At 26.5% G+C, this 26,288-nt stretch overlaps 1 protein-coding gene and 1 long non-coding RNA gene across 2 annotated transcripts in view; both read left to right on the top strand.

Moving 5' to 3' along the window:
* LOC111629467 (carbonic anhydrase-related protein 10-like) overlaps positions 1 to 25,430 on the top strand; it is an 83,176-nt gene extending 57,746 nt beyond the window's left edge. The window contains exons 9-14 of the mRNA XM_023373386.1: positions 564 to 630; positions 19,957 to 20,111; positions 21,553 to 21,684; positions 21,753 to 21,795; positions 22,925 to 23,103; positions 25,191 to 25,430. Of these exons, the coding sequence (XP_023229154.1) occupies positions 564 to 630; positions 19,957 to 20,111; positions 21,553 to 21,684; positions 21,753 to 21,795; positions 22,925 to 22,959 (432 nt within the window). The 3' untranslated portion in view covers positions 22,960 to 23,103; positions 25,191 to 25,430. The remainder of the gene's footprint in view (positions 1 to 563; positions 631 to 19,956; positions 20,112 to 21,552; positions 21,685 to 21,752; positions 21,796 to 22,924; positions 23,104 to 25,190) is intronic.
* Positions 17,199 to 18,295, top strand: LOC111629489. Its single transcript, XR_002757336.1, has 3 exons — positions 17,199 to 17,266; positions 17,353 to 17,586; positions 17,677 to 18,295. It is a non-coding gene; the product is annotated as an uncharacterized LOC111629489 (long non-coding RNA).
* Positions 25,431 to 26,288: the final 858 nt, after the last annotated feature.

The following is a 26,288-nucleotide window of genomic DNA, read 5'->3' as shown; positions in this document are numbered from 1 at the left end:
GCCAAATAGTAGAAATGCCCAATATTTGAGAAACGTTTGACGGTTTTTTAAACTATAAAAATGTTATAATTTTATTTACGAGAAAATAAAACAATTTATAAGTTGGTGGCTTGCAACATAATAAAATAAGAACGTTATAAATTATATAAAATAACCACAGACCCGAATAATTAAAGATAAATAAATAAATATTCAATAAATATAAACAATACAAAAATGACTTAAATGTAATAAAAACGAATAAAGAATTCACAACACAAATAAAAAAAATAAGTTAAATATATTTATTGGAGTAAATAGCCTTCAGGAAACTTCATTCTATAATTAATTGATATCTGTACTAATATAGATGTTAAATCAGTTATTCTTTATTTTTTAATATTATAAGGTTGTTCTTATTGAAGAATTGCGTGAGAGCTCTACAACTCAACTTCAACGTTGGGTCATCTCTTTCTCAATGGGCATTTCTCCTGATGATTTTTTTTTTATCTAACAATGTTTTTTTTTATCGCGTAAAGACAATATATCATTACTTTCATTCATGCAAATTATTATTATTTCAGCTTGGCGAAATTTCCAATGCGGAATTAAGAGTTTTAACAAGTCAACTACATAGAATTATATATAGAGGTACGTGTAGATTCTTTTTTAATATATTTATTTATTAAAAAAAACTTTAAGATATAAAACATTGATTCTATTATTGTGTTATCTGGAAGAATCAAAATATTATCAAAAATTGGAGTTTGGATGTAACGACTTTTTAAAAAATGAGGTGTGATATTCAACAATTGTACTACAAGGAGAAGGAAGAAAGAAATGTAACCTATACATTTACGGTCAATTTGATGTGACCAAAACATATAAGAGTTACAGTAGTAAGAAAATAAAAATAAAAATTTATTTCTGCTTCGATGCAATTTCAAAGCTATTTACTAAAAATACTCGGATATCGAACAGAGCTTCAATAGAAAAACAAAGTATGATAAGAGGTGGAAAGGTGTTATTTTGTAGACACTCAAAAACCTCCTCCTCAACCAACAATCATCGGAATGAGAGGGTTCGAGTCTTATGAGGTCTATCGAGAGAAATGCCATCTGGAGATAAAAACAAGAATTGCATCGATAAAACAGAAACAACGAACAAAAACATCTTACAACTCTGTAATATTTATAATTTTCTTTTGACAAAAAGAAAAAAAAACCATTATCTCGTCAGGAAATCACACAAATTTTATTTCGTTAAAAAAAAATACTTATTAAAAATTGTTGTAAAAGTTTACAAGACAAAAATATTTTAACATTCTCGTGACGAAAGGCTATTTGCTTTCCCTTTTTTTTTTCTTCTTTTTTATTTTTTGCTCCGCACGCGTGACAGTCTTCAACCGCAATATACTTCGTCACGCTGATCACGAATTTCATTTTGTGAAGAAGATAAACAATATTGATGACCAGAATAAAATATTCAATGCTTAAGATTTGGTTAGAGTAATATGTACTTTATATATTTATATATAAACATTTACTTTTTTTTTATTTCGGTGGTTAGATTTGACCTTATTTAAGAATTTAAAATATTAATAAATGCGCTGAATTTATATATATATTAATTTTTTTAAAGGGAGAATGACTGAACAAATGCCATAATTACAATGTGCAGACTTTTTTGAAATATATAATTGAATTTTTTTTAATTCTGGACCATAGCCAGAACATTTTCTTACTCTATTTATCCCCTTTTTTGCCATTCTTCTGGATAAAAATCTGTAGTGATGTCTTTATTAATACGCTTCGTTGTTCACTAATGGTTGAAAAACGACATTAATAAAAGTTTGTCCAAAAAAAAAAAATGGAAAAAAAATTCTTTTTGAGTCTCTTAATCCACTACACTGATTCCAATAGACTGATAATTCTCAACTTGTTTTTCTCTTATAAGTTTTAGGAGATAAATCTAATTAATTGTTCTTGGGAAATGTTTCCTGTCCAACATATTTTTTTTTTTTTAACAATTTTAAAATTTAATAAATCTTTTAAAGAAATTTTCTAAAAGTATGTTTATTTTGTAAAAATATCTAACTCTAAAGTATCGATTTTTTAAAAGAAAAAGAGTCTTTTATAATAATAAAAAAAATAGGAAAGTTACATATTAGTGACGAGAATATGATTAGATTTTTATATTAATTAACAGAGACCGGACTTCACGAAAAAACGTGAATGTCATGTACTATGACGTATCAGATGTACGTCAAGGGACGTGACGGACGTCATTCTGATGTGTTATGGCATTAAATCGATTTACATTCGAAGAAGGTTATCGTTATCTAGATAGGATACTTAATTACGTTCTTACATCAAAAATGATTTTTTTTTTCCTGGGATTAATGAACTGTCAACGTTTTCTCTTTACATTGCTTCATTCATTTCCTGATTATAAAAATTAAATCTATACTTTCTTTAGATTTAAACCAATCAAAAATTGCATATTAAGTTAGAAGAACGGCATTAATAACAATTAATGCTATAAATTTTCTGTAATAATCAATCAAAAATTATATTGTTATCGTGTGTAAAATGGGATTAAAAATAAATATTTTCTTTTCTATAATTTTATAAAATAATTTATCAACAAATTATATATATTAAATAATTGAATAATAATAGAAATTTTAGGCTTTATCTTTCATAAATGATTAAATAAAAATTATATATTAAATTTAAAATAAATAAATATAAATAAAATATGCATTTATTGCTATATAATTTATTTACGTTTGAAAAATAGGCTAATATAATACTTTATTTATTTATTATTTATATCAATAAATAATGTCCGTAAGAACGAGTTATTACTTTCTCCAATAAAAACAAATAAAAAACAAAATTTTGTTTTTTAGAATTATTCTAGAACAAAAAAAAAATCAAGAACTTCTTTTATTATTAATTATGAAAGAGATTAATAAAAGTTATGTATATTTTATTTCTTTCATTAAAATTGAATAGATTTTATTAATCAAATTTTAGAATTAATGGAAATTCTAGAATGTTTTATTCGCTATTGTATTTAAAAATATAAAAAGTAATAATGTATAACAATAATTAATATAGCTTTAAATTTGAAATTTTAGCAAAGTAAAACATATAATTTTGAATCTTAATTTACGTTTAAAAAAGTATAATTAATTTTTATTTGAGTTTTTATTTAATTCTATTTATAATTTATTCTAATTTTGTGTCAGTGTAGAAAGTGGTCGACGAATTAAATCTAATTTTGGAAAGGTTTTGACAAGCGCAAAAAATTGGAAACTTCTGTTTTAGATTATTAATTAATTTTTTTCTTTATCCTCGCCTTTACCCATGTTTATATGGGGTCGGTGTTTCCTTAGAGATTATAAATAATCTTTAATACGTTTCTTCCATTTCTTCCTGTCAAGGGCTTCTTCTCTTTAAGTCCCCTTTGGTTCAAGTCTTCTTCCACCTTATCTTCCCAACGCATCTTTGGTTTTCCTCTTTACCTCTTTCATTTTATTACCAGTTTTTCGATCTTCTTTCCAACATAATTGTCGCTTCTTCGCTCTACGTGTCCAAACCATCTCAATCTGCATTCTTGCATCTTTTTGCTCAAGGAGCCCACCTGAACAGAACTTCTAATAAAATCATTCCTTATTCTATCCTTCCTTGACACTCCGCCACCTCCATCTTTCTTTCTTGGGCCCATGTCTTCGTTCCATATAATATTGCAAGTCTAACGACTGATTTATACAATTTTTCTTTCAGATTGCAGCTAACTTTCTTGTCGCATAACACACCGCTCAGCTTCCTCCAGTTCATCTATCCACATTGAATTTTTATTCTGCACTTCCGAGTTCAATCCTGCTCCCATCTCGACAAATATCCCAAGATATTTAAAACTCGGAACCAAAGAAAGCGGCACATTTTGGATTTTAATATTACACTCATCTCTGCCATTCAGAGTCATAAAAGCTGTTTTAGTTCTACAAATCTTCATGTCTCTTTCTTCCAAAACTTTCCTCCAATCTTCCAGTTTTTTTCAGCCTTGGTTTAGGAAAGTTCACACAGCACAATATCATCCGCAAACATTATCCTCACACTTCATGTCACACACCATCACGTCCATTATCAGGTCAAACAAATAAGAGCTAAGGGCCAATCCCTGATGTAAACCAACATTAACGAAGAACCCTTCTATAGTTCCCACACTGCTCTTAACTTGGGTCTCTGCTCCCCCGTACATTTCCTTGACGAGGAAATGTACCAGGGTGTTATTAATTAATTATTTATAAATAATTAATAATCTAGAACAAAAATTAATTTTCTGCATTTTTTCTAGAGCAAATAATTTATCTGAAATTTTTCTAGAACAAATAATTTATCTAGAATTTTTCTGGAGCAAATAATTTATCTGAAATTTTTCTAGAACAAATAATTTATCTAGAATTTTTCTAGAGCAAATAATTTATCTGAAATTTTTCTAGAACAAATAATTTATCTAGAATTTTTCTGGAGCAAATAATTTATCTGAAATTTTTCTAGAACAAATAATTTATCTAGAATTTTTCTAGAGCAAATAATTTATCTGAAATTTTTCTAGAACAAATAATTTATCTAGAATTTTTCTGGAGCAAATAATTTATCTGAAATTTTTCTAGAACAAATAATTTATCTAGAATTTTTCTAGAGCAAATAATTTATCTGAAATTTTTCTAGAACAAATAATTTATCTAGAATTTTTCTGGAGCAAATAATTTATCTGAAATTTTTCTAGAACAAATAATTTATCTAGAATTTTTCTAGAGCAAATAATTTATCTGAAATTTTTCTAGAACAAATAATTTATCTAGAATTTTTCTGGAGCAAATAATTTATCTGAAATTTTTCTAGAACAAATAATTTATCTAGAATTTTTCTAGAGCAAATAATTTATTTAGAATTTTTCTAAACGCTTCTAAATTTCTCAAAATTCATTTTCTAGAATTAAATTATATCTTAACAAATACTAAATCGGTCGCCAAAGAATACATTTAAATTTCTTTTATGAATTATACATCATCTGAATTAAATAAGTATTAAAATTTGCATCGGTTTCTGTAAATTTTCTATAACAAATAATTAAAAATGAAATATTTTAAAATATAAATAAACTCGTATTATCTGCAGGATTCGCATAAATTTTCAACGTTATTTCGATCAGGTTTAATAATCGTCACATGTAGGAATTAAAGCGATATTTAATTTGTAAATTCAATTAATATCATTCAATTAAATTTGAAAATTATTATTAAAATGGATAATTACTTAAAGAGAAATTTGAAGAGTGGAAATATATAAAAATATTCATTCGCGGTGAAAGGTTTCAAATATCACAATAGGAGTAACGTCGTGACATATCCTTAATTACGCCGCTGTCAACAACGTTTGGTGACATCTAAACTACGGAATTATAGGATTTATGATGCCGTAACAAACCAATTGAAGTTTGTTACTTGTATGAAAATCAAACACCTTTTAGACAAAAATAAAATTTAAAATATACGAGATACATTTGAAAAAAAAAAGAGTATATCTCACTCATCTCGGATAAAGAGAAGTTTCGATGAAATTGTGAAATTTGATAAATTGCTACCGATATCAATATTTGTTGGTGAATGCTTTATTAATATGGTGAAATTCGATATCTTTCCCGAAGAGATAAATAGAGTTGGAGTCATTTTCGTCAAGAGTTTGCTGCTATTTGACTACAAAAATGTAATTTTGGTGATCAATCTCCAAAGCTTTCGCTTTCTGGAAGATGCGGAGTTGCAGATAAGATAGCACTTTTAGCTGTATACAATTTAGATTGCATTTGTCTGCAAGTATAATTGTCGTTAGGGAAATGGACTTTGTTGATGCATTGTTTCTAAGCAGTGATTACGGCTTTCTGTTCATTAAACTGGAAACGTTGCATTCAACATTAAACAATAAGCTTAGAAATTACCCAAAGGCATTAGTTTTATGAATTATGCTTGTTTATTTAATTAATATTTATTATTAATGTTTTATTATATTTTTTACAAATACTTATATTTTTATCGATTTTTTTTTATTCGTTTCTCTTGATTTATTATCGTCTTTTTCAGTAGTAATATTTAAAAGATGTTCTCTTTACTAAAAGTATCGTATATATAATATAATTCTAACATTTGATTCATCCTGATTTATCGTTGTTTATTTCTGATATAAGATTTATATTCTAGTATAAATTTTATAAAATGCATCGAAAATCATCCGGTAAACTTCAGTATATTTATCATTTTTGAGTCGTTTATCTCGAGGAATATTTAAATTTTTTTCTAACCCTCCCTCTTTTCTATACTCTCCGTGTTTGTGAACAGGTTTGTTTTGTGTATATTTTTCTTGTGAAAATATTTTACAGCGTATGTGGAGTGTTTATATTATCATTTTTGTCCATCATTCATGTCTACAAGTTTGTAAAGAAAAAAAAAATTACACAACCATTTCTATAAAATTTTCTAAAACTTTTATTCTAGAGTTTTTTAGGATGAAAAAACTGTGTTTTTTTGAAAATTCTACGAGTTAAGTTAGTTAATTACGGTCATTAGCATTAAATGTTTTCGTTTTTTGACATACATTTTTATATACTTTTGAAATGTTCGCAGGAACACAAATTATTCAAATTATTAAATATTTTAATTGGGTAAAGTGTATTGTTTTACATGAGTTGATGATGAAGAACGTCTGTAAATTTCATTTATTTATTTTAATTTTCTTTAGCAGTTTTTAGTTAATTTTTCCTTTGCTGTTTTTAGAATAAGTAGTAATTCAATTAGAAGAAAATGACTTATTCTCTTGGGATAAAAAAATAAAATAAATAAAAGAATAATGTGTGACGAATATCAATTTATAACTAGCTGTGTGAAAATTGTTATTATTAATGATATTCATCTGGTTTTTTGAAGAAAAATTTGTATTATACAAGGAAAACTTTGTGTTTAATTACGAAAGGGAAGATTGCACTCAAACAAATTTTCGAAATTTCCATTTCTTTATTTTTTTTTCTTCTCTTTTCCTGATTCTCTTCAGGTTTATTTTCATTCGTTTTATTAGTTGAGTCACGTAATGTCGCGAGACAAAACTGTTTTAAGTTATCCAACTATTACTACTTAATGATTCCAAATTTGTTTGGGATAAACGAAAAATAGTATTATCTTCAATAAGAAATAATTGCTTTCATCACGTTGACTGTTATAAATTATTCTTATCATTATTAAGAATTAAGTCATCATTTTTTAAAAATCTGTCATTTAATATACCTTACTTTTTTCGAAGGTCTTTAAAAAAATACAATAATTTTCTCAGTTTAGAAAACTATTTATCTTTATATTTATTAAATATATTCTACTTTATATAAAGGGAATTTTTTTTATTGTTTTCTTTGAACTTAAATTTTTATATTTTATACATTGTCAGAAATAGGAAGATAAAAGAATGGTAATTTAATAAAATGCAAAGAAAATACGAAGGAAAAATATAGAAAAGAAGCGTAAAGTTTACTATATGATATACAGAACAATAGTGTTTATAAATATTTGTATATAAATAATATATACTGAAAAATAATGTGCATANTATATATATAAAAGAAAAATATGCTAAATACAATAAATATTATAAATTCCTAAGGGCAAAAATACAAAAGTAAACAGAAAAACTATAAGAAAAAGAAAGGAGAAATATAGGAATAAATATGTAAAGAATGTAGTTAAGTATAGAAAAAAGAAAAGAAAACACAAGTTTGGAAAGATAAAATAAAACTATAGCAAAAGAAATTACACAGGAAAATATATAGGAAAATACTTACACAGGAAAGTACATATTGAGAAAAGAAGAATATACAAGAAAGCATACATTGGGAAAAGAGTTAAATATATTTTAAATCTACGTCGATAAAAAAAAGGAAACGATCCACAAGAAAATACACAGAAGAAAATATGCAAAGAATAATATGATAAGAACAAATTTAAATTTACTTATTTGCTCTTTTTAATGCATAAGAAAAACAATAGAAAAACACATGAAAGAAAAAATATATTAAAAGTGAACGTAAGAAAATTCGTGTAAAAATAGAAGAATACATAAAGAAAAAGTCAGGAAAAAACCATATAAAAAGAAAAAGAGAGAATAATGAAAATACAAAGAAAACACATAGAGGGAAACACAGGAAAAAGAATACAAATAGATACAATGCATATACAAGTTACACAAGGCGAACTTTTGTCATAAAGTCTGGTGTTCTCCTCCAGTATCCGCTTCGTATCTAGTGTTATAATGTAATGTATTACTTTTACGTGTGGGGAATTTTTATAATTCAACACAAATCAGATTTTTAAAGAAAACGACTTATCTTTTATCAAAAGGAAGTATTGTTTGCGACACCAGATGACGACTCGAACGTTCAGTATAGACACATGTCGGTGAATTTCTTTATTGCTTCCTATTGATATACGGCAACTGTTTGTGAAACTGCTCGGAAGTCGATGTATCGATCGCTAACGTATTAAAAACATTGACCTCAAGTAATATCAACACAAGCTTTACGTTCCAAACCGTAGAATGGGCTCTACGACTTCGATCGGAATATCTCTCTTCCGTAATGTTAAAGTAACAATACTGCTCGAGTATGACTGATAAAAATGTAATATTGTTTCTTATGAGTCGAATATCCCAGTTATGAATTGTTGCTGACTATGTATGCAGTTATAACCTACAAATTGTCTCAATACGAATCGAGTGCTGCTGACTCACTGTAAAATCGAATTAAAGAATTGTTTATTGTGCAGAATCCATATACGAAAAGGCAACTTTAATTATATTTTATGCATTGTTTAGCTACTGTTATCTAAAAAAAAAACAGAATTGTGATTGATATCATTTTGTATGTAGGAATGTATTCGTGTTACCAGATCATTTGTATATCACAGGATAAATCTGTGTATCGGTATCACGAATAGAGAGAGATACGGCAGATCGAGTTATGTATTGAATTTGCGTATCACGGTAACATGATTCGTGTATCGAAATGCAACTAAATATCTTTATCTTACATAACATCAGTTATATTTATGTATCGGGATTTCTATATCTTTGTATACAAAGAGATACGATGCTCATCAAATCAATGTAGTTTGTATCTCACATACAAATGGATAATTTACTTGTCTCCGATGAACGAAGCGTTTGCAGCGAAGATAAATTTCGATCGTGATATAAAAATAGGATTTTGTTTTGAATATTTGATAACAACGAATGGTTCATCATATTTAGTGTTGCTAGTATAATCAGATTACTAGAGATTTTCATATTTATAACTTGATATGTTGCGACGTAACGGTAAGACGTTTTATGCCACTGCTATGAAAATTGTTAAGAGTAACGAGTGTAGGGAATTTCCAAACTACTAAGTAAATGATAGAAGCCAGACGTCTTATGTACGGCACTAAATAATTCAAAAATGCTATAAAAGTTCTCCATCGCGACGCGAAGCGGCGCGCGCGAATCGAGTCGCGTTGCTGTAAAATAAATCCTTTTAATCATAATTAATAACCCAGATTATGTACTAAAGTATTTTTTCGAATTTTTACAATCATAACCGACTTGAATTTTAAGTTTTATTTAACAAAAAAAAGAAAAAAAAAACTTGGCGATCATTTTATGTTTGCGATTATTTGTGATTATTCCGAGGCGGTTGGTTACGTCGCGTCGTGAAAGCGTTACCTGTATTATCTAATGCAAAATATCGAATGATAATAATAAAAAATACACAGTCACGTGTTCAGCTAAACTAAATAGAAACATTCGTAACACATAAATCTTGCACGTTAAGTTATAAATTAATACTCACGCTAATCACTACAAATTCAAAATTAGATTAAGGTATACGAAAAGCACTTACATTAATTAATAAAAAAAACATAAAAATAAATATATATTAAAAGTTATTCGCCATTAAACATTCGAATATACTTTTATAAGTAAATTATATGTCTCCATATAACGCTAAGTATTATCGAGTAAATAACTTTAAGGAAAATTTACGAAAATTCTAATTTAATTTATTTTAAAAAAATGAAGTTAAATAATTGAAAAATCTTTATGCAAAAGTATATTTAATAGCTATAAACTATTCAACCTTTAAAGCTTGATTATAGAGTAAATAGTAGTTTAGTAGCAATTGCACGCAAATGTTATAAATTATCTTTATCTGATGACACTTTTCTGTAGAATTTCGAAATCATTTGAATATAATACTACTCATATTATTTATTTCCTAATAAAATATAACCATATTTGTGTGCCTAGTTAGCATATTTAATGATTCGAGTTTCACACGTTTGGAATTTAACACCAGATTAATTACAACAGGTAATATTTATTTAACCGAATATCTCGAGTATCACGAAAGACTGAAGTGCTCAATTAAGATGTCTTCAATGGAGAAGTGGTTAAAAAATAAAAAATAAATGTATTTTTTTTCTAGCAATTTACCATCCTTTTGTTTATTTAACTGTCATTGTTCTTGTAAAAAGGGGTGGAAAATTCGAAGAGAGAGACTTCTAAGAACGTAAACGTTAAGGATAATAGTCATATTTTTCTCTTTACTATTCATTAAAAATGTTTTCTAAATTTATTTTTATCTATCTCTAGTGTATTAAATGGTTTCTGTACAAACTTCCTCGCACATATATACAAAACTTAATGATTCATTTGCGTGGTAAATATCTAGTAAAATGTTCTTTTTTAACTTTATTTTCTTTTCTTACTATATCAATTAATTAAGAAAGATATTATGTAAAGATCAACTTTTTTCACTGAAAAAAATTGCAATTTACTTCTTTGCATACCGATTTTTCTTGAAGTTTTTTTTTTGTTAAAAGAAAATAATCTTTAAATATAAGACAAAATTTATTTATTCCCAAAGATAATTAAACATTTACTTTATATATTTTAATGATAAAAATCTTTCTTTAGCCAAACGGTAAATGATTTTACAGGGATGATTTATGCATTACGTTTGATGATTTGTACTTCTTAAGCTAACTTCCTAACGAAGAAATAATTGAATAGGGAGCTTGTTCTGTGACCATATCTGCTGCTTAATCACATTATCCTGTTTACATCGATCGCTAAACAACCAAACATGCACTGTTTACCTATGTATGCAGTTTCCCTCACTCACTCTCTACAGACGATACATCACAAGTATCAATTTAATCGAATTTTAGATGGATATCTATCTGGAAAATTTACCTGATACGATTTTAAACTCTACGATTTAAGCAGGATTTTTATTTAATTTTTTCCCTCTTCGTTCCTCCTATCAATAAATATTTGTTAAATCGAAAATTCGCTCATCCGAAATTGCTTATTATAAAAGATTACGTTTACCACTTCGCATTATTGTTTTCTTACATTTTTAGAAAAGAAAAAAAAAATGTATGTTTTGTGGAGAAAAATCTGAACCCATTTTCCAATTTGTTAAAATATTATGCAATTTGTCAGTAACGTTTTCCTTTTTAACATTTTAGCTGATTAAAGAACGAGTGAAGGCTTTCAAATCTAATTAACTACTCCTTTTCATTTTTGCTTCCCCCTTTTTTTATATACGCTCTTCACTCAATAAATCCTAAAGTAATTAATCAAGTCAACATTTAATTTCATAAATTATAAATAATTAAGATGATATTTATTAAGTTTCACATCTTTTTCTTTTTTACTTCACTTCATCTTTCTCCTCTTTGTGCTCTTCTGGATGCTCTAAAACGCATGAAAAGAAACGTACAAATACCACATTCTACGTGATGCTGTTATTGATAATCCATTTAATCCACTTGCTGAGCTTTGTTTCCACAAACTTAGATAAATTTGTTCCCATCAGCTAATAGATTAAGAGGTCAATCCTTCTCTTAACATCTTCAAATATATTACTTTAAGATAAATAAAATTGAAAATTTGAATGAAATAGAAAGTGGGAATTTAAAAGCAAAAATTAGACATTACGAAAAAACAATGTTAAAAATAAGAAATAGTAAATAATATATAGGAAATAATCAAGTATGGAATAGAAAATAGGAAATAAGACGAAGAAAATTAATTTTAGATAAGAATTAAGATGAAGAAAACAAAGTAGGAAGTAGACAGATAGGTATAAGAGGTAGAGAATAAATTTTTTTAAATTCTTAATCTTCTATTTTTATATTTAAGAAAGTGCAGAAAGTAAAAATTTGGAAGGAAAAAATTCCTACTTCAGTCAATTTTCTCTCATCAAAATTATGGAATTATGCAGGAGTTTTTACATCATTAACCCATATTAATTTACAATTTTAATAAAAATTATAGAGAATTTACAAAGTAACGATTCTGTGACATAATTATAGATAGCTTTACAAGATAAATTATAGTTGAGGCATATTTTTTTCTTACCTCATTCTCTCTTTCTCTCTCTTCTTGGAATGAATTGATTAATGGAGAATCTTATTAGATGCGTTAAGCCAGTAAGTTGTCATTGTTCTTCTTCACTTTTATAATTAATGATATATTTTCTTAAAGCAAACACAAATGAAAATATGTTTTTTCATTTTGTAAATTTTAATTTTTGTTTATATTTTTTAATTTAGAAAAAAATTTAAAGTTTTGAAGTACTGATCTTTTTTTAATTTTAAATCTTTCTTAAGATAATGAAGCGAAAAATAAATCACAACGGATAACAATTCATTATATTTATTGTAAATATATTTTTTTCTGATTAAAACACAAAACAAATGAGCAGATTTTTTAATAAAATTTATAGCAATAAATAAATAAATATATAACAATAGGAACGTAGAAGGAACATTATTGCTTGAATTAGAATGGAAGATTTCATTTTCTATTAAGTTAAGCTAGAAAATGAAGATAGTGAAGCGAAAAAAAGATTTCGTAATCAAGAAAGAAGGTTTTGGAGCCAAGTTTTCACAACACGTCTTTAAAAATGTAAGAAGAGAAAAGGGTTCACAGAGGAAAAAAATCAACTTCAAAGTCCACAGCTAATTGTAAGGAGTGGTAAATTTTTTTTTCTATAAGCTATGGTGGCTCTACGCTGCTTCTATTTTCTTTGGTCCTTCAGCCTTGCTGTTCCTTAATTTACAGTTTGATTGAGTAGAGTTATTCCACAGCCATCAGTATAGAAACTTAGCTGTTTGACACTGGAAGTTGGTGAGATGAATAAAGCGTTGTCGTCCGAAACTCTTGTTTTTTTCCCCCGTTCTCCTTCAGATGATGAAGTACCATCAAGAAGAATAGATTTGTATAACAATCAAAAATAGAACATTAATATAAAAATAATTTTTATTTCTTCTACGCAATTAGCTTTTTGACTTCAATCTATGCAGTTTTCAAGTGTTCTTATAACAAGATGGGTGTTTCTTTTTACGTTTGAAACCAGTTCCTTTACAACGGCAAAACCTTTAGAAGTTGAAAACCTTGTTTGCATATCTAGTAGTAAGGAGTTAGCTTCGGGTTTCAAAAATTTTCTTCGTCTTTTTTCCCTTTATTTTTATTTTAAAATCAAGAATTTTTTTACGTCTCACTTGAATTTTTATTCATTTTTTAAACATCTAACTTGGCACAAAAATCAATAATCATTTATTAGATTAAATAATGATGAATTATCTTAAGTAAACAAAAGAGACAGGTAGTAGTTACATATTCTGTGATAATAGAGAGAAGTGATGTGCATGTTAATTAGGAGATTTTCCACTTTGTCCTGGCAAAATTCGACGTGTTTTTTTCCTTCTTTATCATCACTTGTTGTTTGTTAATGTTAAATATAACGCATTTACATGTTCATGTGCTGTATATTCTAAACGTTTCTAGATTCTTAAAATTATTCACAACATTATAAAAATGATGTTTTTATCTTGAAAATAAACTTCTCTATATTTTATCTTAAAGAACTTTTCCTGCTTAAAGCTTCTCTAGAAAAATTTATATGTATGACTTTTTTAAAGTAATTTTTTTGAATAATTTTTTAACTTAAAAATTAGATATTTTGATAATATAATTTTGACACGTTTCTCTTGATCATTAAACGTGACTTATTAAATACACTTTACGTTAACTCCGGAATGAGATAATGGTCTTGGATGCATCACTTTTTTCTCAAGACGAATATAGGATAATATAGTAATAAAGAAAAGTGTCGTACTGCATAAGTATTAAAAGATTACGAAAAACACGTTAAATATGCAAAAAAAACATGTAAAATGTAACGTTACTCAAGTAAGATTTATTTAATTTACTACTTAATAAATAAAGGCTAGGGTATCAAAATTATAACATAATTTTTAATGTCTACATGGCCTAGCTCTAAATGTAACAATTTCTTGCCATCTATTAAATATTTTAGTAAATTTAATAAATGGCGACTTTAAGAATTGCTTATTAAAATTGCTATAAATCTCAAGGTAATTGGAATAATTTATTCTAATCAGAAATAATAAGTTCAACAGCTTTAACTTGTTTATATAAAAAATGGATAATAACCAACGTATAAGCTGTAATGTGCAAACTAAACAGCTGTATGCGAAAGAACAAAATCTAAAATAAATAATATGAATTTAGTCTATAATATAATTCGAACCTATATTCTGCTTTAATACGTTGAAGAACCCATCAGTGGCCTAGTGGATAACACCACTAAACACTGGTCGTGGGTTCGCGCCTTGCCCAATGGAGTTTCCCAGGTTTTATTTACGTTTGTAACTTTTAAATAGGAACCAGTTTCCCATAGGAAGTTCTCCCATGAGGCATCCTTCTTCGATAGATCGCCCATATGTCGCGTTGCCGTATACAAAGAAACGAACATAATATGTTGAATGCTCTAGTTTCTATAAAAAAAATAGGGAAGTATATTCTAGTCGTTTAGTGATTAGACTATTCTGTTATTATCGAAAGCCGTAGATTCAATTCCATCGGGAATCTTGCGAGTTTTAAAAAAGGAAAGGAACAAGGAATAAATCCTCTTTCTTTCCTTTCTATATCTGGATTTATTATTTTTTTTAAAGAATTGGTTTATAAACTAGAATTTACACATTTATGAATAAAATCAATCACTGTTTTTCACGTAAATATATCGAGAAATTCATTCAGATTAATGTCTTATTTTATTTGTAACATGAATCGTTTAAAAATAAATTCTTTAATTTCGTGCTTTTTGAATTAGTTTTATGACGGAATATTTGCTATTTTTATTAAAAAAAATATAAAATAAATTACGAAAAATTTACTTTATTTTATTTATCTTTCACACAATTAATAGGGGAGTGTATTTTAGACGTTCCTTTCCTCAAATCTATAAATTTAATTCCGTTAAATTTATGGATTTCAGTTAAATCTCTTGTTGGATTAGCCTGTCCATTTATATAACGTTTATATAATGCACGTAGAATCAAGAATAAATGTTAATAATATCGCTTTATAATTTTATAATATATACAAGACATATCAAGTATTAAAAGGTTTTAACTACGAAAGTTAAGAACATTTAAGCTTAAGAATTCGTCGCTGATTGGTTGAAAGGGGAAATAATAATAAAGAATCGAAGATGCTGTCCAACCATAAAGATGCTATCTTTCAATAGAAAGTATGACGTATGAATTATATTCTGAATAATAATTTTCGTAAGCTTGTATATGAAATGCTTAAATATAAAATTTCTAAATGTCTTTGATGTACACAATGAAGTTCATGTTTATGCTAAGTATTAAATAGTTAAAAAAAGTCATGTTATAAATTTATTCTATATTTAAACACAGAATAAACGTTTGAGTAAAATAAAAAAGAAAAAAAACAATATTTTAAATTAATTTTCGATTGCATAAAATCTATTATTTCAAGAAAATCTAAAATTTATTAGAAAAATGTTTAAAAAAATTATTAGAATATAATGTTTTTTTTTTTAAAGAACACTTAAAAATTTCAAAAAGATAAACAATTTTACGTTGTTATTTTAAATTTTTAATATATATATTTTCTTTTGTTTTTGTAGAAATAATTTTATTTCTTGTTTTAGAGCAGTAGAAGACTATAAAACTTAAAAAAAAACAACCGTTTTTGCTTCTACCACGAAATATAAAACAGATGTGTTTACATAATAATATAAAACAATAGTCTATGTACTGTATATAAAAAGCATTTTATGATGGCAAATATTCCTTTATAAATAATATTGAATGGAATTTTTAGTAATTTATTTGTCATTCTTGCTTTAAAATATAGCATCTTCTTATCTTATAATAAATAATATTTTTGTGTGGAAGATAAAAGCAATTTCTGTAGTATCTTACTATCAGTCAAACAGCACTTATTCCACTAGCCAGAAATATAAGAAATTGTTTTATTTTTTATTTTTAACTTGTTTCTTTTATTGATTTGACGTGGTTTTGATTATATTTTAAATAACTTTTCCTATTTTCCATTTAATTTTGACAAAAATTGTATTATTAAATATTAAAAGAAGAACGTATAAAGTTACTGAATCATACAGAATTTATCTTACGTAATGTGTTTACAGTTTTTTTATTATTATATACTTACATATTCAATATAACTTCGCACTTAATTGTAAATTATATAATTTTGCAGTGAAAGCAGATTATAGTTGAAGATTTTTTTGTCTATAAAATTTACAATATATCTTAATATAACTGTTAATATTCTTGTATATTTACTATGACCATTTCTTAATGTTAAAACGTCATTAAGTACTGTTAAACATTGTCAAAAATTTGAATTTAATTAATTATTTATTTTTTTGAAAGTTATATTTTCATTATTAAAATTATTTACTGTTTATAGTTAAATACATTTTACTTGTATAAATGTTTCTATTAATTCTTTGAGCCATCAAAATGATGCATACTTAATATACGTAAATACAGTAGGTATGTACTGTACTGTACTGTACGTGTGTTAGTATATGTTACATTGTAAGAATGGATCGTGTTTTAACAGTCTTATAAATATAACAGAATTTATTAAAAGCAATTTTTATCATTTAACATTTAAATACATTACAAATTAACCGTTTATCAATCGAATATACAACAAATTCCTTTTTAAAAATATCGATTGTACGTTAAATCGAAGCATAGAATAAGCGTTTAAAATTATTGTTATAACTTACTTTTACATCTTTTAAACTCTATCGTTTAATGGTAAAGCTTCAATTTATTAAACGTAAAATTGAATTATAACGATAAATATTTTAAAAATTTACATTCTTGTATTAAAATAACGGCAGGTAATTTTAAACGGTTGTTAAAAGACAACGATAAGTTATAACGGTGATAATTTTCCTGTTTCAATTATACTTTTGATTTAAAGTTATCAGCGGTAAAAGTGAAAGTTACAACCTTTACTCGTTAAAGTTATTACTGTACCGAAGGCATTAACTTTCGTAAATTGCCCCGATATAACGTTACATAAGAGGATAAATTATACCTCGATACAGCGATATCTGCAGTGAAAATTAAAGGTATTTGTGTGTTTTTTTTTCTCCGACTCTTTATAACGACCCTTAAGCAAATAATGACCAATCTTGTTGCCATACTTTTACTCTCTTTAGGAGTTCTAGGTTTAAATTCGCCACCTGATCCCAACTGCATTCCCGTTTTGCGTTCTGGGGTGAAAGGGAGAGTGTATAAATCCCGGAAGTGACATCGATTAGTTTCTCCATGGATCGATGAGGATCGACTAGACGGGCCAACTGAACCGTGGTAGTCAGCGGTAGTCAGCTAGAGAAAACGCGATATTCTCTTTCTAATCGATTGTATTTAAAGTCTGCTAGCCTTAAACCCTGTTTCCTCTTCAAACCGCCAATTTAAGATCGATTCGATGAAAATTTGCTCCCCCCTTCTATCATTCTCTCTTCTTCCCCTCGACCAGAAGTCACTTTTGGAAGTCGAAACTTGATTAAAATACTCCACGCGTTGACAAAACACCAAATTGTTATGAGGTGTGGTAATCTGATTAGTAAATTGTATGATAAAACTGTTCTTCGTACCTTTAGGAAAAGATACAAAGAAAAAAAAAGATGGGGAGAAATCTCAGAATAAAAATTGAAAACGTGTTTGGCCTGCAGACTTTTTACTTGTTAACTGATAATTTCATGGATAATAAGAGTTTTTCGTGATAATTTTTTTGAATATTTTTCAGCCTAACATTCATTAAAAAAAAAATATATTCGCACAACAGCTTATCTATTGATAAATTGCTCTAGAAGGACGAGCATCGGAAATGGCATCCATTATTGCAATTATGGAGCCATTATCCGGGAAGAACACAATGTTAACTTTTCTACGAATTATCATCCATTTATTCATTCAAAATCGCTAGACGTATCATCATATTTTGGAATATTTTTTCCCATAGAACCTTACACAATAGGTTAGGCCATGGAAGCATATCAACGGGCGTACGTAAATCATTATTTAATGGGGTATATTTTAGTTCAGAAATTGGGAAAAAACACGATAGAGTTTTCTTTCCACAAACCAAATATTCACATTGGGGAAATACACATTTTGGTATGCGAAAGGTTTTTACTACATTCAATACATCTTCAATATCGCTTGGTATAAGTTCTTTTAACTGGAAAATATATTTTTTTCCACATTGCAATTGGAAATTCCATGGATCGAGAGTTTTCAGACATTTTACGATCACAATCTGTTCAATAATAAGCATGTCTAAAATACTCTAAAAATGTTTTCTTTCGATATATCTCCGTGAAATGAATTGGAAAAATTTTTAACATGTAGTACTCGTTCCTGTAGTAACTTTCTCTTATGTTTGCAAAAATTCAAGAAAATGGGGTTATAAAGTTAAGTTGATTTATTGCTAGAAAAATTTTTCGATATTTTTACATTTTAAAATATCAAAAATATCTTTTATAAATTCATAAATGCCATTAATCTTCTAGGGTAAATCATGTTTAGAATGATTCAATACTTTTATATATAAGTTTAATCGCATTTAATTCTTATATAATTTAATATTTAAAATTAAAATTTATATTTTGTGAGAAATTAACTGAGTATTAGCTGTTAACTTAACGGTTAAACGACCGTTTAATGCTTGTTATTATGATGCTTAAACGTTAAATTATTTTTTAATTAACGATAAAAGTATATAATTGTTTTCTTTAAATTTAATCGAAAGAATAATTGTTAAATCTGGATTTTTAATTTACAATTTTAAAGTTATTTATTGATTAAAATTTTATTTATATTCTCAATTTAATCTCGGTTTAACTATGTTGAACTTATTAATCTATGATTAAATCAGAGTATATAACACTTCAGTTAAACTGTATAAAAAGTTTACTAATTATATTTAATTAAAATTTTATAATTTCAACGTTAAATATTTGCTTATATCATTAATTTGCTTACACTTTAAATCAATTAAAAGGTTATATAAAAAGAAAAAAGTTGAGCTCGGAGCAATGACTTTCATCTACCGAATTATCATTTTTGAAGTTACAAATTCACATTCGAATTCTACCATTAATTAAATATAATTTATTTGGATTAATATCGAAAAATAAAGCAAAATTTAAGTGATCTAAAGCAACAAGATCAAAAGTTCTCTTATGTTCCTCGAGAATCTTTTACAATTTGAAGTGGTCATCAAGGAAAAGTCGATTTGGTTCAAATTGTAGAAGAATCTCTTTAGATCGAACTGAATTGCATAAAAGTACTTTTATGAAAGGAAAAAAAAAGTAAGAAAATTTTATTTGAACAAAATATCGATAGATCGAGCATACAGAAAAATCGCTTTAAAAAAAGAGGGGGGATAACTTCAAAATCGTATTCATGTGTACAGTACCTTTTTTTTCTTATAGGTCAAGAAGCACCTTTGCAATACTTGTCCATCAAGGACTTGCTACCGGATACTGACATATTTATGACATACGAAGGATCCACTACTATGCCTGGATGTTCAGAAACTGTAACATGGATTATCATGAACAAACCTATCTATATCACAAAACAACAAGTGAGTTTCTTTTTTTAATAAGTTTTAATTAAACTTTTATATATATATATATATAAAATTCACACACTTCCTCCGCATCTTCTTTTTCTTCTTTCACATTTTATCGAACTTATTTTTTACTCGAGTCATAATCGTTTCTAGTTATTACGATCTCTATATCGATCGTTTACTTCTTCTACAGTTTTCCACATCGTTTCATAAAGTTTAACCTTAAAGTATGTGGTGGAAGATAATGTGTATATATATGCAAATGAGTAAGGGTAATATTGACTCTCTCAAAAATAATCAAAAATATATATTATTTTTGATTTTTATTTTTACGCTGTCGAAGAAGTTGATTTATCTTTAAACTTATTTAAATTTTTAACATTACACATAAAATATTATATGCATACTTGAAGTAATATTATGTTTAAATTTTCTTTAGATAACATTACGGATTTTTTTGAATGGATGTTTTTACATGTTTACTTTATTCGTTTCGTATAAAAATGGTTGTTTCAACAAGCAAATTATATTTAGTTTTAAATTTAATATTTATGAACGGTTAATGCAATCAAAAATATTTTAAAATTCAACATTATTTTATCCGATAACAAGCTTAGAATTCCAATAAAACAGGAAAGAATTAGAAAGAAAAATGAATCTTCAATTTGTTTAAAAGACTCCAATTTTATTCGTAATTACCTTAAGGAAAAAAAAATTCATGAAGTTTTTTAGAAGCAAAAAAAAATTATCCAAATTAGCCTCTTACTAATTTAGACAATGATAAATTATAAGCAAATTAACAGGTAAAATATTTATTTTATGTCGTGACGTAGGACTATTTTCTTTACCATTAATTAACAGCGTGTCTTCTCGAATTTATGTCACGCTTGTAGACGTATTGAATAAAGACGATCAAACACGCTTCCATGCTGTAAATAAATATAGATAAAATATCACGCAACACGCTACATTCACAACGTGACACCACGTAAGTGAATTGTCACGTTTTTACTATTATCGATCATTCAAAATATATGAACCGATTCCGTTCAAAACTTTCAAAATTTCCTATCTTTATCTTTCGAATATTTTTGTCCAGTTCTTTATATTTTTTTATTTAAAATATATATATAAATTTTTGATTATATTTTTTAAAAAATTCTTGTAATTATTTTTTCCGTCCATTCGCCATATTTTTATATCCAAATGAAAGGAATTTGTTTCTAAAAAAAGATTTCATAAATAACTAAAAGGGGGGTTGAAAATCTTGAATTACGAGCAGAATATAAAATATTTCTTTTTCCTTTTTTTTAGAAATCATCTTTGTGGATTTTTTTCTCTACTTTCTAAATTTATAACTTCTTATCGTCTTCACTTTCCATATTTATGTGATTGTAAAAATATCTCATTGAATCTTTCGTATATATATATATATATTTCTATATTTTTATAGTTGTATGCACTTAGAAATCTCATGCAAGGTGAAGAAGAAAATCCAAAAACACCACTAGCAAATAATTTTAGACCTACTCTACCTCTAAATCATCGTTCAATTAGGACAAATTTGGATTTCAGAAGGAAAGAGGTATTTAATTCAATTCTAAATTTCCAATTAATTTTATAAAATTAATATAAAAATGTTTTTTTTAATAGGGTAAAACCTGTCCCACTATGTATAAAACTATGTACTATAAAGGTAAGTTGCTAGGTTTTAATCGCAGAAAGTGGGTACCATAAGGGGAGGGTGAATAACTTTAAATTCTATTAACCTATATAAAGAATCTTTAAGTAGTCATATAATTTTTGGCTAGCAGGACCGCAGTGTACAATTAACGTTAACGTAATGGCTGTTAGTGAGTTGCTGAAGCCATCTATCTTGTGGCCGCCGATACCACATAGTTCAAGAAAATTGAACATTAACTTGATATATGCGACCATGGATCAACTCTAAAAGAGTTCACTCTTATTTGAGAAAACGTTTAAAACTTTCGTTTCATCTCTATCTCTCTTCTAATATTAAGTCGTGAACTTATTTAAAATTCCTTTTTTTTCCCTTTAAATATATCATTCAATACTTTAATGCTATCCTCGCATTTGCCTTACTATTTATTATAGGAGATGTATCTAAATTAATGTAACTTTTAAAGAAAATGATGAAAAATATTAAAAATTTTGTTTATTATCTTTTGTTTTTACAAAATTAACTTTATAAAAAATTAGTATAACGGAATAATTGAATAATTTTTAGAGGATTTTTTTAAGTTCAAAATTGTGGTGTGGAGTTTAATTTAATATTAAAATTTAATACAAATTTCTTTCTTATATTCGAATGATTGTTGTTAAAATTTTTTAATTAATGATTATTTTTTCGATATTTTTGGGAAATGATCCTCTAAAATGAATGTAGATTTTTATTTAGATTTCTTTTGTTTTATGAAGAATTAATCTCTTATAAAGATAATTAATTTTGCAGGGATAATCTTAGGGATAAAAATTTTTTAAAAGATTAATTAATCTTCCAAAAATGATTGCGTTCTTCTAAATTTTAGTGAATTTTCCTTAAAAATTTTCATATACAACATTCTTTTATGTTAAGTTTGGAGGAATATGCTTCAAAAAACACAAATTTAGAGTAATAATCCCCGAAAAATAGAATAGTTTTCGAGGATTAATCCTCCGAAAATGATAGCATTCATTCTTAATATACTTGGAGGAAAAACTCTTCGAAAAGTTTCTAAATCTGGCAAAACATTTGCGCTAATTTTGACTCTGGTTTATATTAAAGAGGATCATTAGTAGGACGACATTTTTTGTATTTTATTTAGCCACAGCTTCACGCTCCTGGTCCAACGAGCCGTGACGTCACATCCGTCCCTGCGTTACGTCATCGTGTTACGTGACAGACGTCAGCCAGTAGGTGTTTTTCCGTAGTAATTCATCACCTTCCGTCTTTCTGTCTGTCTCGTCAAGCTATTTAAACTTCGTTTGTGACCTTTAAGCCTGGGTAAGTTAACCTTCCAAAAACTACAAAAAAATAAATAAATAAAACACATCCTATATATTTATATATGTATATAATTAGTAAAAAATAAGTTACGAGAGCGATAGGTGTGAGGGAGGATTTTAAGTTTTCTAGTGAAATATTTATTATTAGATTTATGTAAGATGTAACAAAAGAGTAAACGTTATCCTAGCATCTACATTTCTGTCACGAACAGCTGGTTTGGACCGCTCCAGCCGCGAAATTCGGTCGATAAAGAGGTGACAGCTTTTCCTATCACCCTTAATGTCTAAGATTAAATGTGTAGTATAATTAATGTGACAAATGTAGTTGATTTGCATAACGGTAAAGAGCAAATCAAAATAAATGCACTCGAGTTGAATAGAAGATTGTAAAGAAAAATTATTCCCTTTAAAGAATTTTAGCGATTGTAACTAGGTTTATTTTGGAAATGAAGCTATTATCTAGAATATATTCCTCTTAAAACAACATCAAAATTGAAAGAGGAGTAAATTACATTTCTCAAGATGGGAATTGCTTTGTCTTGTCACAAATTAGAAGAGAGAAAGAGAAAGAGAGGAGGGGATGAATATGATGAATTAATCGAAAGATCAGAGGTTAAACGATTTAATATTATTGTTTAAAAATGTTATTAATTTTATTAATATAATTCTTTTTTCATTCTTTTTGTAATTACACAAAACCATTGTGTGTCTTTTTCTATTATGGGGTTATCTTTGAAAATGTATACAAACCTTTCTTATTTTTCAACAATTGTTCGAAACTGATATGACTATTTGCTCGATTCGAGAATGTTATCAGTCAAAAATTTGTAAAATTCTTTTTTGTTTTTTTTTTGTAGTATTATCTTCCAAAAATTAGCAGTACTCTTCCCTTGCTTTTTAGGTAATATTTTTAAAAATCTTTAATGTTTTTTTTGTAGTATTATCTTCCAAAAATTAGCAGTACTCTTCCCTTGCTTTTTAGGTAATATTTTTCACAATATAGAATGATTTTTTCCGAATATTCTTTCCGAAAAATTAGTAAAATCCACTTTTAATTTTAGTGTTATTTTCCAAAAGTCAGTCCAAATTATTATTATTTATTTACAAAGTGTTATCCATCAAAAATTAAAATATATTTACTTATTTTTCGTGATCTATCTCCAAATTAATATAAATTTTCGACCATAATCTACTCAGAATTAACAAAATTCTTCTCTTCCCTTCTCAGAGTCTTAATTACTCTCCAAAATTAATATCATCCTTTAATATTTTGGATGATCATTCTTCAAAGGTTTTTCTTATTTTTTAGAAAATTATTCTTAAAACTTAGCATAAATCTTTTCTCATTTTTTAGAAAGATAATTTTCTAAAAAATTAATGACGTGTTCGAAAATTTTCGAAAAAGACAACTTAGAAGATATGTAAAAAAATCAATTAAACGAACTTCCTTTATTATTTTTTTTTTTAAAAAAAGAGAAGTTATATAGAAGAGATGTTTTAAACTTTTAACAGCATAAAATATTTGCAAATATTTCTTATTTATTTGAATATATCAAGGAATAAAATTGTAAATATCATTTTTATTCATTGACATATCCAATAAATGTATTGATAGTAGAATATCTTCTATTTATTTCCTGATAATTCTCTATCCTGGAGAGAGAAAGAGGGAGAGAGATTCCGTATATGAGTGCAGTTTATAACCAGAGGGCATAATATTGTGACTTACTACAAGTCTTTATTCACTAAAGAACTTTGGAATAAGATCTTCATGTGTAGATTTTATACAAAGGAATGTCATATGTAAGTAAATACAGTACATATCTTCAAAGAATACCCATATATGTATCGGAAATGGAAGCACCTTCAGGCTGGATTCTTCCAGTTTTTATATATATATATATAATATTTTCATTTTTTTTTAAAGTAAAGAAATTGCTACGAGAGAATTTCACTTAAAAATAAAAGTTTTTTCTATGCTATTTTAGCTCATATATTTTTTTTTTAAATTAGTTTTTAGTACATGTACAATGTTTCGATATGTTGATATTTTGTAATTAGATACTCTTTTTTATTTATTTTTAGCTTAGAAGAATTTTGGTGAAATTTTAAGAATGTGAATTTCTACTTCTTCACAATCGCCGGATATGCAAAAAAACAAAGAAAAAAAACATACATATATCGGTGGTGACGTCACGGATATCAGTATTTGAAAAAAGAAAAAAAAATTTATTGTTTGAAAAGTTTTTTTTACTTAAATACCCGAATGTATACATATCTATCAATAGTAAAAAAATTAAAAATTTTAATAAAAATATTTAGAAAGCGTCAATTTTTCGTTTGTGCTTTATTTTCTCTAATTATATCAGTTTAATTTTTCGTTATTTCATCAACGAAATCATCATTTAAAATGATGTTAGGAAACTAACTTATGGTTTAAATATTGTACATTTGTATACCTTAAAACATAAATATCTTAGTTACATTTTTAAGTATAACTAAAATTAAAGACGTTGAGATATTGTCTGGAATTTAAATCTACAGTTCATTACAGTTAATCAATATTCAAAAATCTTAATTAAAATCGAATGACCAGATGAATAAAATCGGATAAAATTCAAAAGAATTGTTCGACAATGCTTGACGATTGTACTAAATGTTCAAAAAGCACATCTCGGATTATCGGATAATGTTAAACAATTGCACGTTTAATCGGGTTTTACGGGATTTCGGAAGCAAAATTTAAATTGGTTTTCGGTAAATTACTCGAACAGCATTCGATAAACTTGAAAATAAGTGTAATAAAGCGAAAAGCATCATTAAATTAACATTAGAATGTAATTTTAAAGGAATAAAATATTCAAAATTTAGTCTAAAATCAAAATATATTTTAAAAGAATTCATTTTTTTAAAGCAAAAAAGCGCAGTTTAAACTAGAAAATATAACAAAAAATATTCTATAATTGGTCGAGTATTTTTATAATAAAAAAATTGTCTATAAATATCTTTAAAAAATCTGACAAATAAGCGAAAGAATTATATAAATGACAGTTTGAAATCTAAGAATCTACGGTATACAAATCTCAACTTAAGTAGCATTAATAATTTATAAGAGTCTTATCCACTTTTATCAAGCAAGAAGAATTGAGAAAGAATATTTATCAATTAAAATCTAAACACAAG

Source organism: Centruroides sculpturatus, unplaced genomic scaffold, assembly GCF_000671375.1.
Source record: "Centruroides sculpturatus isolate CEXI.00-Female unplaced genomic scaffold, Cexi_2.0 scaffold85, whole genome shotgun sequence".
NCBI lineage: Eukaryota > Metazoa > Arthropoda > Arachnida > Scorpiones > Buthidae > Centruroides > Centruroides sculpturatus.
Note: the sequence above shows the minus strand (reverse complement) of the source record. Positions and strands in the feature narration are given on the sequence as shown.